Genomic DNA, 12,947 nt, shown 5'->3' on the forward strand with positions numbered 1-12,947 from the left:
AAATAGTTATTACTCGTTGATTTTTTTTATAATTTTGTAAGAAGGGAAAGTAATTGAGAAGCTGAATATATAAGTTAAAGGTATTTTTAACATAATTTAGCGTGAAATTGTCATCTAGCCATTTTTATAATTTTTTACTTGCATAAATGTTGTGATAGAAAAAAAACATGTGCTTGTTAGCTAGGTAAGTCTGATATTTCCATTGGAAATTCATATTTTTTTATATTCAACTATGACCAAACACACTGTTTTAGAATATTTTGCTGAATTGTCCATTTCTCTGACAAAATTTTTACAAATATGATTTCAAATTTTCAAAAATCAAAGTATAAGTTTCTCTCTCGCCAGTATTGAATGTAATATGTAATAGCAAGGATAACACTGAACAGTAAAATCAAACCGACAATTGTGGTGACAAAGAAATGGCCTCCTTTTTTCCTTTGGGGTGACTCTTGGTTGAAAAGAAGTAAGTAAAGATTTTCCCACAAGGTTTCTCTTTCTTTAAGTAAAGAGACGTGAACCATTTCCAGCTTTTCGTCAATGATTAGATGATTGTTAATAGATGGTGTGACTGGATCCCATTTTGTGTCACTTGAGTCTTCTTGCAGAGGAGTTGGATTCCTATAAATAAAATTAGTTAACTGTTATTATTAACTATAGTCCTATAATTATTATATAAACAAATGGCAAAGATTGTATTTCCATAAGAATAACACAGGAACTTTAAGGGCTTCTTCGGCACAACCTTTTTGTTCTAAATCATGCTCGAAAACTATGCACGAATCTACAAAATGCATAGAATTGATCAAACACAGTATTCACTCACCCATGAATGGCAAAATTGGTCCATAAGTTTACTACTTTTTCCATCATCTCCATCGATCTTGGGTAGGAGGAGAAATTGTTGTGGTTTGCTATAGTGTAATTTCTGTAGAATATATATCCCAGTTCGTCCCCGTGACCGACACCTGAAGTAAAAAAAATATAGTAAGAAATAAAACTATATTGGCTTTATTGGAGTAAACTCATCATTCTACCATTATAGAGGGAGATATTTTGATTAACAGAGACTCAAACATTTGTTATGAGAGCCTTTTGGTGGCCAAGATAAAATTTGGTTACTTTTCCTACCCTAGATGTGTTATCCTCCTTAGTGAAGACCTTCGAGTGTACCGACAGTACAAGTTAAGATCCATGTACATGAAAATGCAATTTATGAGTTATGATCTGGACTATGTATTCGACATTCATTAGTATAATCAGTATTGACACCATCAGTCATCACAAGTAAAGATCTCTCCTATTTATTCAAAATCATTTTAAGCAAGACATGTAGTAGGTGTACATAAGAGTTAAAATTATAAATGTACTAGTACTATAAGGGGAGAAAGTAAAAAGATTATGGCCACTAATACCTATTCAGCTAATACATTACCTGACAACTTGATAGATTTGTACGAATGAGTTGCCTGAAAGTCTCCTTCAAATGTAAAGTAGTACAGATAAACAGGTGCTTTTTCACTCAGTGCCTCGGCAGATTTGAGGATGCTAAAGGCGAATGTTCTGTCCGTAGCAAACTGAAAAATATTACTATTTTATTAAAACAGGCTTACAGGTTGCAAATAATTGAAAGAATGGTTACAAGAGTCTTAAACTGAATCTAAGCTGTCATTGTACGTACTGTACCAACAATTCTATAAGCCTTCATTTGACCAAAAGTAACTTACCAAATTCTGAGGCAAATTTTCAGATAACAATAACAATGAAGTGTTTCCAGACCTACGTATATTTCTATGAACTTTTTTCTTAGCCTATTTTAGTTATAGAATCATATCCTGAGAGATTGTCGTGCTATTAAAAATCACCTTGTGTAATGAAGACATATAAATCAATATCCAGCAGTTAGGAAAATGAATTCTGATAGATTTAATTAGATACTAAACTTTACATTATTGGTAAAAAATAGTTTCATGTAAATTTAGTTTCACGGACTGAATATTCACCTCTACGAATCCATTTAGTGCTGCATATATTGAAATATTTTGTCCAAAGTAGCAGTCCCCAATTTGTGTGGCCATCTCACTTATTGTTGCATTGCTTGAGTTCTGGAGCATGTGTTCCGGCAAGTATGAGACGATTGCTTGCTTAATATTCTTAAGCTCATTGTCTGTAACAATGTATCAATAATAGAAATGTTTCTATGAAATTAATTACCTTAAAAGTGTCAGCAATAACATAAACTAGCTTATAATACTACATACCTAAAGTCGGGACCACGTAAGTTTGCAGTTGGTGGCAGCCAATCGCAAGACAAGGCTAGTACGACGTTGCCACATCGCCTGTTGACAACACTAATTAAAATACAAAAAAATATTTTCAAATCAGCTGGTATATTAGATTTGGCAACACCGCACGGTTCTCATTGGTTCATTCAAAACCATGTGGTAAATAGGCTCCTCCCTCAACTGCAAACTTACGCGGTCCCGACTGTAACTATTAATGTTTGAATTAGTTTTTACCTTTGAAATTCAATTTTCACATAAATTCATTCTTTCAACCACTAATAATTTCAAACTGAATAATCAGGAAACAATCTATAAAAATACAGTACAGTTATTTTACATTTGTAATTAGGCTATGAATTAATGATGCTATCCTACAAAAAGGTCGATGTTAGATAGTAACAAGGCCAGGGTTTGGACCGTTCCCTTTCAAACGCAAAAATTGCCACTGGCGTAAAAACACAAACAAAAGTACAAACAAAAAAAAACAGTGCACTATCATTATTAATACACTGTATATAGACACTATTATTTACTATCAAAAAGTAAACGGACAATAAAACATACTTTTTTAAAACACTAAAATAAAATTTGGAAAGCCAAAATAACTTTAATAACATCCTCACATAGTGTTTTATAGTGACCAAAGAAAGAGGTTATGGCGACCTCTTTTATCTTTCATTTCCCCGTCAACATGGGACACAAAGGCCCGTGAGTGGAACATATCCAGCAAAGCAAGGGGTGAGCCGGTATAATACAAGGGTGAACTGTACTGATAAAAAGTAGTGGCAGAAGCCACAACGTCACTGCTTTGGGCCTGAAGTCTGTAGCCACTGACTCACCAATAGTTCAAATTATAAGTTCTGAGGAACAAAAATGAGAAAACCTATTTTTTACCTCATAAGCCCCCGTTCCCGTTCTGGTTCACCAACTCGTTCGAATGAGTTAAGGAAAGTTAAATGTTTGAACCAAATTTCATCAAAATCTGATGTTTTTTGCTGAGTTTTCATACTAAACTTTCATATAATATATGAAATATATATATAATATATATATATATATATATAATATATATATATAATATATATATAATATATATATAATATATATATATATAAATTTTAATATATATTTGTAATTTGGTTATTTTATAATATGATTATGAATTTGAATGGATGATGTTTTTGGCCTATGGGGACATCAAAACAAAAAACTTAATTGGTCCCGGATACAGGTTTTACCATTGGATCTACGGTAATAGCTTAATCCCTTGATTTGCTAAAACACAATAATCATTTATACTAAATATCATCCGGCAAAACAGAACAGCACGCATACGCTTATTAAACTCAGAATTTATAAATTTACCTGTTAAGTCATTTACATACATTAGTCCCTCTGCGTTGTTGAAACCCATCATGTAAGGGACCCCACCACTCTGAGATATAAGATTCTGAGGAGAATCTGGAAGGAACACTTCTTCTCCTAAATCTGTTTCGATCGAAGGCACAAAAGGCATCGCTAATCCCTTAGACTAAACAGAAAAAGAAAACAATAGTAAATTCGGTCATGTAAAGTGTTTAACTTTTGATGATTACCTATATTTTCCATCCTACTCCCTAACTAAAACTCAATACAACTTTACTGTATCTACATTAAATTAACTAAAACTCGACATATACCTAAATATAATTATTAGTCTGATGCCTCCAAGCTGTTCTGAAACACACTCAAACTCGCCTAAAAACCAAATAATGATTTTTTAGTTTGTTTGGAACAGAATTTGAAAGGTTTTCCTCCCTTAAGGAGTTTATAGATTTGTGTTAGGCTATGTATTTCATTCTGATGACTTTTCATATTTCAATCCAATTTAGATTGTGACAGTCAGATCTTACCTTGTTAGGTTTATAGTTTCAGACATTTTAAAAGATTTTTTTTAAATAAACAGGCGTGCTGTAATGATTTTATAGTATAGGATACGTTCTAGCTCTTCACAATGCTGAAAGTACATATAACTTACATATTCACACAACATATAGTACAATACTATAGGTATTACCAATAATAAACAGTGTAATTTGATTTATGATGTTAGTTGACAATCTTCTGAATATGAAGGAAAAACTGAGTGGTAGAAAATTTGCTAACTTAACAAATCCATCAAACAATAAAGATTATTTAGTAATCCAAAATGCTTTCTTTGTTTTTAGGCTATATATAAAGCTTTGTTCAGCTTACTACTAAAGTCTTCTACAGCAGAGCTGTAACTATAAATCATCGGTTATCCGACCTTGGTTCAGATTGGTTAATCCAGAGTGTACAAAAAAGTGTTTCGACAGGTCCAACATATACAACTACAAATACCAACACAAAAATTATTGACTACCTAATTAAAGCTGTAAACAAAACATACTCCTCCGACCACTGCCTGCTGCTCCGCTAGCACTGGCCCATGTATGCCCCGGAGACAGTCTACGACCTCCTGGGGGTCGTGGGTCGGACATCCAAGGGAGTCGGCCACTTTTAGGGCAAAGGTTAAAGTGGAGGGGAGGAAACAGACGTAGCCTAGGGCAGAACCACTCTGGGTGATGGCTCTATGGAACAAACCTGTAACCAACTGCATTGTAACAGCTCCGGAACTGCAATACTGACTATGGGTTCAACATCCTGTCAGCAGTTCCAAGCGGTAACAGTCAAGGTGTTACATGTTTGGACGAGATGCCTGTCAAACACTTCCTGTGGAACAGCTGACAAGTATTGTAAAACCCAAACAAGAAAAGTGTTTTGTTGTTGATTAGATACATTAACTACGGATAGAGCTAGACATTCCATTTTTATGTAAAATTGTAGCCAGTTAAGTATTAAAATGAATGTCGTTGAACCAAGTGTGCTGATGTACTAAATAACAGATTTTATTATATTTATAGTAACATTTTAACCAAACTAAAATGAGAGGGCAACTTAGTAAAACCATCTTTCAAGTCAAATCAACAACTCAATAACAAAAACTAAAGGAGAAAATAAAGTTTTTACCATACCTACACTCTGTGAGTGTGTTGGCAAAAATAGACTACCACATCGATGGAAAGTCTAGCCTTTTTTCAAAAAGTAATGTTTTCTGTCCCTTTTTATAATAACACTGTTGATAACTCTACTTAAAGTAACACAACTCTTTTATCAAACTAATATTGTAATGTCATGAAACTATCTTCATCACAACTCAAGACAAACTGAATCAAAACATAAACAATAATAAAAATAAAGAACATATGTTAATTAATTAGCATGTGGACATTACCAAGAAATACGACAGGTGGTTTTCTGACATTTAGGACACTATTGGAGACAGGTATACTGTACGAACCTTTAGCGAGAGGTGAGATGTACAAATACATCACATCGCTACCTCCAGAACTTCCCCCCACTATGGTCACTTTTGTGGGATCTCCTCCGAATTTACTGATCTCTCGCTGGACCCACCTCAACGCAGCAATCCTGTCTTTCAACGATGCATTGCCTTGAGCTTCCGAACTGTTCAGGTTCAAAAAACCTGTAAAGTAGATTACAGATTATTTTTGTTTGTTTGCTTGTTTATTTACCATTTACTCATGTTTAATTTGATCAGTAGAGTAAAGTTGTGAAGCCATATACTGATTTTTATCAATTTTATGCAAACACAATATAGATTTCATTTTTCAGGGGAAATCTTATCTAACGCTTTGAAATATTGATGTGAGGTATTAATTCTTGATACAAATAGACAATTTAGCAATTTTAAACCAACACAGTTGATACAATTTTTTTACAAGTCTAGAAAATATGGAGTTTAAATTTATGTAAAAATAAATGCATTCTTAATGACAAAATGGTTTCTTAATATAAAAATGGTGCTCTTAAGAAATAAAAATACCTACAGCATTGCTCATTTCTTTAGGTATATATATACAGCATAATTTTATTGAAAACCGCACTAATATTTAAAGAGCCCCTGAAAATAAAGATAGAAGGAAATAATAAAAGAATATCTACCTTTAAAACATTGTGCAGCTATGACATTAATGTTAACCAAAAAACTTTTTATTACTCACCAAAAATACCCAATCGGTAGTTGATGTTAACTAGGATCACATCTTTCATCAAGAGGAAATCAGGACCATATTTATATGTTGAACCAGAACTTTGATAAAACTTCCCACCATGAATCCAAACTATCACTGGCAGTAGCTTACCATTTGGAGGCTGAAATCAGAAAAGAATCTTAAACGTTACAAATTTGATCGGGCAAGAATAATTCTAAGTTTGTAGCAATGTTTACTGGGTGCTCCTTTCACATTATACAGTTTTTGCTGTACGGTTGAAAACCGAAGAGCAAGGGAGCTTTATTAGCTGTTTTTCAGTCTTACCACTGGACTGGGTTGTCGTGCTATGGCCATGCGTTAGTGGCGCATTTACGAGTTTAGCTATGGATACACTGTACAGGAGCCTAACAGTCAGTGCAAATAGTTCAGCTGTTTTTATTTATTGTTACAGCTTGAATTGTCAATTGGACACTGTTTATGTTTATTGTGACATTGTAAACACATTCCTCTCGCCTTACTAAGACCCTTATTAGACGAGGCAGCCAAGTTGCGCAGCCAGCCGGGCAGCCAGTCGGCCAGCCAGTCACTGGGCATTGGTTCTTATGGAGCTTATTACACGAGGGCAGCCAGTTGCGCAGCCACTGTTTGGCTGCCGGCTGGTTGCCGAGCCCGGCGACCGCACAGGCAACCACTGGCTGCTCGGTCTGGTCGCGCTCCTGTGTAGCTTACGGATCTTATTACACTGGGCAGCCAGTCGCCCGCTGCCACACATCAGTAGTAGTGGAAACACACCAGTTCACTCGTGGAAGTGCGTTCATCTCATTATCATCTGCGCAAAGTTCGTCAAAAAGGGTGTAATATAATCCTTTTTCTGTTCTTGGTGAAAGAATAGGATGTATTTTATGTATTCTCCTCTTCCTTCGTCTTCTCTTTTTCATGAGTAGCAGAAGAAGCAAATATTCATTTCGCATTCTGACAGCGTCTCTCCCCAACAGAACTGTTCCACCAACACTGTTCCACTGTCAACAAAGAGACTGGCCTAGTTGGTAATTTTGTGGCTGCTCTACTGGCTGCTCTACTGGTTGCTACGCTAGGCAGCCAGACAGGCGACTGGCTGCCCGGCTGGTTGCGCAACTTGGCTACCTTGTCTAATAAGAGCCTAAGAAACCATGTTATGACACGCCATAAAACTGTAATGAATCGTCAAGAGATATGTTAGCATTTATTTCACTCTGCTAATGTTATTATGTGTGTTTGTGTGCTTCTAAGCCAGTGGCATTTTTTAAGATTTGATATATTTCTCAGTAGTGTTTATCATAACCAAATGATCAAGGCAACAGATTGAAATTGTTAGAAATACTGGCAACTTTTTTGTTGTTTTTGCAAGCACAATAAACCAGTCAGCTGACAGCTACCCAGAAATGTTTGCAAAGATTTAACATAAAGTAACAATTTTTAGCACTAGAAATCTCTGACCAAATGCTTGTACTTTACCTTTAAATAAGGTGTAAATACATTCAGATAAAGGCAGTCTTCACTGAAGGTGATGGGGTAAGGGTTTTTCCGCCAAGGTTGAAGACAGGCAGGAGGTTCCTTAGAAGCCTTCAACACCCCCGACCATGGTATGGTTGGCTGAGGAGCCTGAAAATGCACAAATTAAACATACATGCTAAACATATTCATACTCGATTTAGTTTAATTTATTATGAATATATGAATATTTAATACTGTGTATGAATATTTAAGTTAGAAGCTAATTTCGGGGAATGGTGAGTTTCTGTTATCTTAGGACACAATATTGCAAACATTTTCTATCTCCGATAAGTAAATAACAATGTTTTCACAACGTTTTGGAATCTTGAATCCGATCCTGTCCTTCGGTGGTAAGGTATATTTAAAACATTACAAGAATAGTACCGCACACAAATCCAGCCCAAGCCGGGAAAGCACAATAAAAACCACCAAAAGAAAAGTATAGTACTTCATTGATTGATCATATTAATATTCTGCACTATATTAAATTATTACAGAACCATATACAGTACTAAATTGCACAGTATACTTACAGTTACACTATAAAATATACTATTCAGTGGGTGGTTTTCATCGTGTTTTTTTATTGGGCTTGGTTTGTGTGATGTAAAAAAATTACAAGATCGCCTTGCATGTTTTGGAAATTATTATTCGATTAATTTAGTAAACAACAGCTGGCCAATGCAATTGACAAATAGTTTATTTGTTTACATTTTTGTTTACTTATTTTATTATTTACTTTTATGTTCTTAAAAGAAGTGTGGGGAATGGACAGTGAAGCTATTTCTAGCGGTTTTATACAAGTGAGTGATTAAAGGTGTTCAAAACACGATGAATTTGAGATTAACACACCATATATGTTGTTCGTTCCAAGTGGTTGTCACCGATCTTTAACAGGTCGCAATTTCATTGAAAAGTAAATTATTAAAGACGCCGTGAAAGAGAGCTGCGAGTTCAGGTACAACCTCGGCCACCTTAGGACGTAAGGTATGAAGGTTCCACTGCTTTTAACATCCTTTCAGATGACAATTTATCGAACTTGGGCCCTTTAAATGAAATATAAAGTCAAAGTTGATTAAATTAATTTAATGGTGGCTTCTGTTCACCCGTGAATTCGTGGGTAGAACCTCTTGTTATGTATTAAAACTATAGTGAGTGAGTGTTGAAAATGTTCCTCATAACATAAATATTTTGTAATATGTTCCTACATTAGCTGGTGGTTGTAATAGAGCAATTCTTTAGCTCATCACCAGGACAAGCTAAAAGTGACTCTTTTTAACACAAAGGCAAACATTAACAAAAATTATGGGATGTCTACCTGGGATCTCAAAGTCTGTGGTTGAATCTTTCTTCACTTGACTTACACTAAACCATTCCATGATGAATATTTTTATTATTATTTTACTACTAAGATCTTCCATGTATTAATACAATGACTACTAGCATCATCACAGAATACAGAATAAATTGTCATGATTAATTCACTCTAACCTTAAACCTGAGTTTTCCAGTTGGAGGGGCAGCGTATGGTATTCCCTGGAAGCTGTAGTATTTGCGACCCAAGACTGTTGTTTTGACAATTCCTTCCACACATCCTGTAGTGAGAGGGACTCTAGGAACATCTTGGGAAGTGCAGTCTGCCCTTGCCAGTCTACTGGAAACATTTAAGATTAGATTGGATTGATAGCTGCCAAGCTGACACACCAGGCTACTTATTTTAAACTGAAGATGAGTGAAGGATGAGTGATGAATGAATTAAATGACAGATTTGCTAACTAAGATCAGCTGGTTGTTGGGTCGACCATCTTTTTAAAGCCCAATTATCAAGGAGGGGACTAATTATCAGACAATGAAGAGATATGATCCTCCCACCCTCTTCAGAGACATCACATCAGCTGACAGTTAGGTCTGTAAAGTTTTGAATGAAGAGTACGGATAGACATTAATTCAGTCATAAATGACTTAAGTTGTATCACTTTTATTTCATGGAACACTCTTACCCAAAAGCAGTGCCCCCATTTTATCCTAGAGCGGGCAGGCAGTGGTTGAGGGGCACCCGGTGGGCGCCCCCAAACCTTTGGCGCCCCTGGGCATATGCCCAGTCTGTCCGTTTATAAAAGTGGGCCTGAACTAAGACATATTCCAATCCAAATATGAATGAAAGATGATTGTGAGACGATAGAAATGTTTTTTTTTAGCTTTTTTAGTCAAGACCACTTTCTAAAAGTCCTAGTGATCATGTACAGGTGGTTTCAGTTCCATATATTTATAAGCTAATGTTTTTTATCTTATCACGATTGAACAATCAACATTTATTTGGATTGGAGAGGCACCTTCGTATGTGTTGCTGTTACTATATCTAGCCACTATCTTGATAGCGACCTTTTTCACCTACTAGCCTTGTGATGTTTAAAGGGGAAGAGTAGAGAAAAGGCCTGTATATGCAAGTCACGTATGTCCAGGCCATCAATGAACATGATTTCCACCACACTACGATGTTTTTAGCCGTTTTACAAACGTTTATTGGAGGCCGAAAGCTACGAATTAATTGCTGTCCATGCCAGCTGTCATCGTCATTTGGGGACCGAGCAATGAGCAGGTTTTTACATCCTTAGGACCGAAAATCAGCTGCCCGATAACTTTCTTAAAACAATAATGCATATAAATACACAATCAGTATCCATAGCATTGTAAAAGACTTGTGTTTCATTGTCACCGCTGCCAAACAACTATTTATCATTATTTTTTACTGATTCCTCAAATTATTTCTTCACATAACCTTAAAGTTGTACTTGTGTTGACTATTAGTGTGATTGTGGTGGATAGTGTTGAGTGTTAATAGGGTGTAGTGGTTTGAAAAATAGCGTTCGTAACGCAGACCGAAATGGTTTTACAGCTCTCCATCCGAAAAACTATCTCGAGCCGGCAAAACCTCATTTTCGGCCCTAGGTACGAAATATACTATTCATGCTTGCTTAATTTGTTTTAATCAAAGTGAAGTCAAATCAAAATCTTCTAACTGCTTAATACAATAAGGATATTCTTTGTACTTGCCTTTTCCGGCCATCCTACTAAACCGATTTTTACAATTAATTGAGAGATGTTTACCACAGAGACAAGTGTAAACATTGAGACAAAACAGTTAATGAAAATAGATTTTAAATAGTCTAAAAGCAGTTAAAAAGCCTAGGTTACTTTTAGTGACAATTGTAACCTGAACGAGGTAGGTAAATCATTCCGTTTTTTTTTATATGTCAGATAAAAGACAATTTAGCTCAAGTATTTTTATGATAGTATGGAAATCAATATGTTAATATTACTTCTCAAATAATTGAAAAACTTTTTCTACAATGCCTCTCCTAATGTAGTGATTACCATCAATTTATCATTTTATCTACAAACTAGGTTATATTTCAAACAACTGAACAAAATTAAACAACAGAGTTCAAAAAATATTCAAGGAAGACAGTATACAGAATAAATACAGTGATAGAATGGATAATACTGAATTGATTTAATTACAAAAAATGAGACTATAATATAATAATATAGTACAAACCTTAAAGAGAAAATAAACCAACAAAGGGTTAAAATTAATCCTCTAAGTTGGTTCATTTCTTGAGAACTGAGTGTTTTAGGAAACGCCATTGACCTTAGATAGAGATTAGAAAAGGGGTTAAAAGGTTTTAAGATAATTATATCCAACAGAATTTGGGATGTCGGTATTCAATATCCAAAAATGATTATGGAATTAGATTTTTAAATAAAAACCTAAAATTGGTAGGGCAACAGAATTTTTGTTAAAAGATCTTAATATTTTGTATTTGAACCTTTTTGCTATCTTTAACAGCTTCCTCTTATGCATTTATAATTGGGCGCGTTCTGGGAACATGTACCGGTGCACCGGTGCAGATTAACCGGTGACTTACTCACCGGTACCGTCCCGGGGCAAGAGTCTTGGTATCCCAGAACGGTTATTCACCGGTTTACGGTACACTTCGGATTATAATTTACACATTCACCTATTATTTACTTTATAATATTTAAACCAAACAAACTTGTCCTCACAGAATAAATTATTTGAAAATTATTCACTTAATAAGTAATTTAACCCCCTCATAGAATAAATTATTCACTCATTACGCAACATAACCTATAAAACTGATGAACATTATTCGATGGACCCGCCATCTTGCCGTAGCTGCATGCTGTGGTCCAAGAAACAGACCAATCAGAGCCCGCCGGTGTATTATGCACCGTACAATTTCTCCGGTGCATAAATCATGCACCGGTGGAGGAAAAAGAGGAAATAGCTGTCTGCTAGGTTAACTCACCGGTCTCCCAGAACGACACATTTTTTGCACCGGGGCAACACCGGTGCACCGGTGCATGTTCCCAGAACGCGCTCATTGTAAAATGAAAAGTGGCCTAGCTGAATAATTAACCTACCGCAGCTGTTAATTAATAGTCCATACAGCTAATGGCAACTAAGGGACCTACAGTTTATAGTGGAATCCGAACCACATTTTACCTTGAACAATCACTCATTCACCATCAATCTTGAAACTCCAAATTGTCTAGCCAACAAATTAAAATCTTCAAGTGAAAGAGGCGCAAGGAATACTTGCTCTGGCTCATCCCATGTTGCGGCGCGCATTCCACATCACAGTACGACTGTTTAAATCTTTTTTAGTAAACACATGCCGCCTATGGAACTCTGTACGTTATCCCATTAAACCCTTAGAAAACTGATCCCGACTGACGGTGGCACTGAAAGAATATTACCTTAACCAAATGGCCATGGTGTGGCGGGATGGTGTGTAGGCCTGGGTGCAGCAGAGGGTGTATGTGTATGCAGATGGTATGTCAGGGAAAATAAATTTGTGTTATATTATTAGATTTGCTTATTGTAGACTTTTTTGTTTTATTCAGTTTATGTTATGTTATTATATTGTTGACTTTTTAGAGGTTTAACTGTAAGAAAAGGACCACAAGGTCATAAGGTGGACTCAATAAAGGGTTTTTATTTCATTAAATTATTTTAATTGTAAAC

General features: G+C 35.5%; 1 protein-coding gene across 2 annotated transcripts; it reads right to left on the reverse strand.

The window, feature by feature from the left end:
- Nucleotides 1-125: 125 nt before the first annotated feature.
- On the reverse strand, nt 126-11,642 carry LOC128999894 (esterase E4-like). 2 transcript variants are annotated; one of them, XM_054426650.1, is made up of 11 exons: nt 11,454-11,642; nt 9,386-9,545; nt 7,856-8,002; nt 6,371-6,521; nt 5,647-5,832; nt 4,696-4,889; nt 3,651-3,816; nt 2,004-2,167; nt 1,436-1,577; nt 827-968; nt 126-621 (listed from the first exon to the last, which is right to left on the reverse strand). In XM_054426650.1, exons 1-11 carry the CDS (start codon nt 11,540-11,542, stop codon nt 315-317), a joined length of 1,848 nt encoding a protein of 615 aa, XP_054282625.1. In that variant the 5' UTR covers nt 11,543-11,642; the 3' UTR covers nt 126-314. The 2 variants fall into 2 exon arrangements, with proteins under 2 accessions (XP_054282625.1, XP_054282626.1); XM_054426651.1 differs by having other exon boundaries at nt 9,386-9,548; nt 11,454-11,529.
- Nucleotides 11,643-12,947: the final 1,305 nt, after the last annotated feature.

This window comes from Macrosteles quadrilineatus, unplaced genomic scaffold, assembly GCF_028750875.1.
Source record: "Macrosteles quadrilineatus isolate MER2022 unplaced genomic scaffold, UCM_ALF_1.0 Scaffold_8__2_contigs__length_117827958, whole genome shotgun sequence".
NCBI classification, from domain to species: domain Eukaryota; kingdom Metazoa; phylum Arthropoda; class Insecta; order Hemiptera; family Cicadellidae; genus Macrosteles; species Macrosteles quadrilineatus.

Bases quoted from the DNA above. Each gene is read 5' to 3' on its own strand.
- LOC128999894 (XM_054426650.1), bottom strand. From the start codon at position 11,542: ATGGCGTTTCCTAAAACACTCAGTTCTCAAGAAATGAACCAACTTAGA. The intron at 9,546-11,453 runs GTTTGTACTATA...TGTTTCCAGTAG, and splicing joins TGGTTTATTTTCTCTTTAAG to ACTGGCAAGGGCAGACTGCA. The intron at 622-826 runs GTGAGTGAATAC...TTTTATTTATAG, and splicing joins ACCAATTTTGCCATTCATGG to GAATCCAACTCCTCTGCAAG.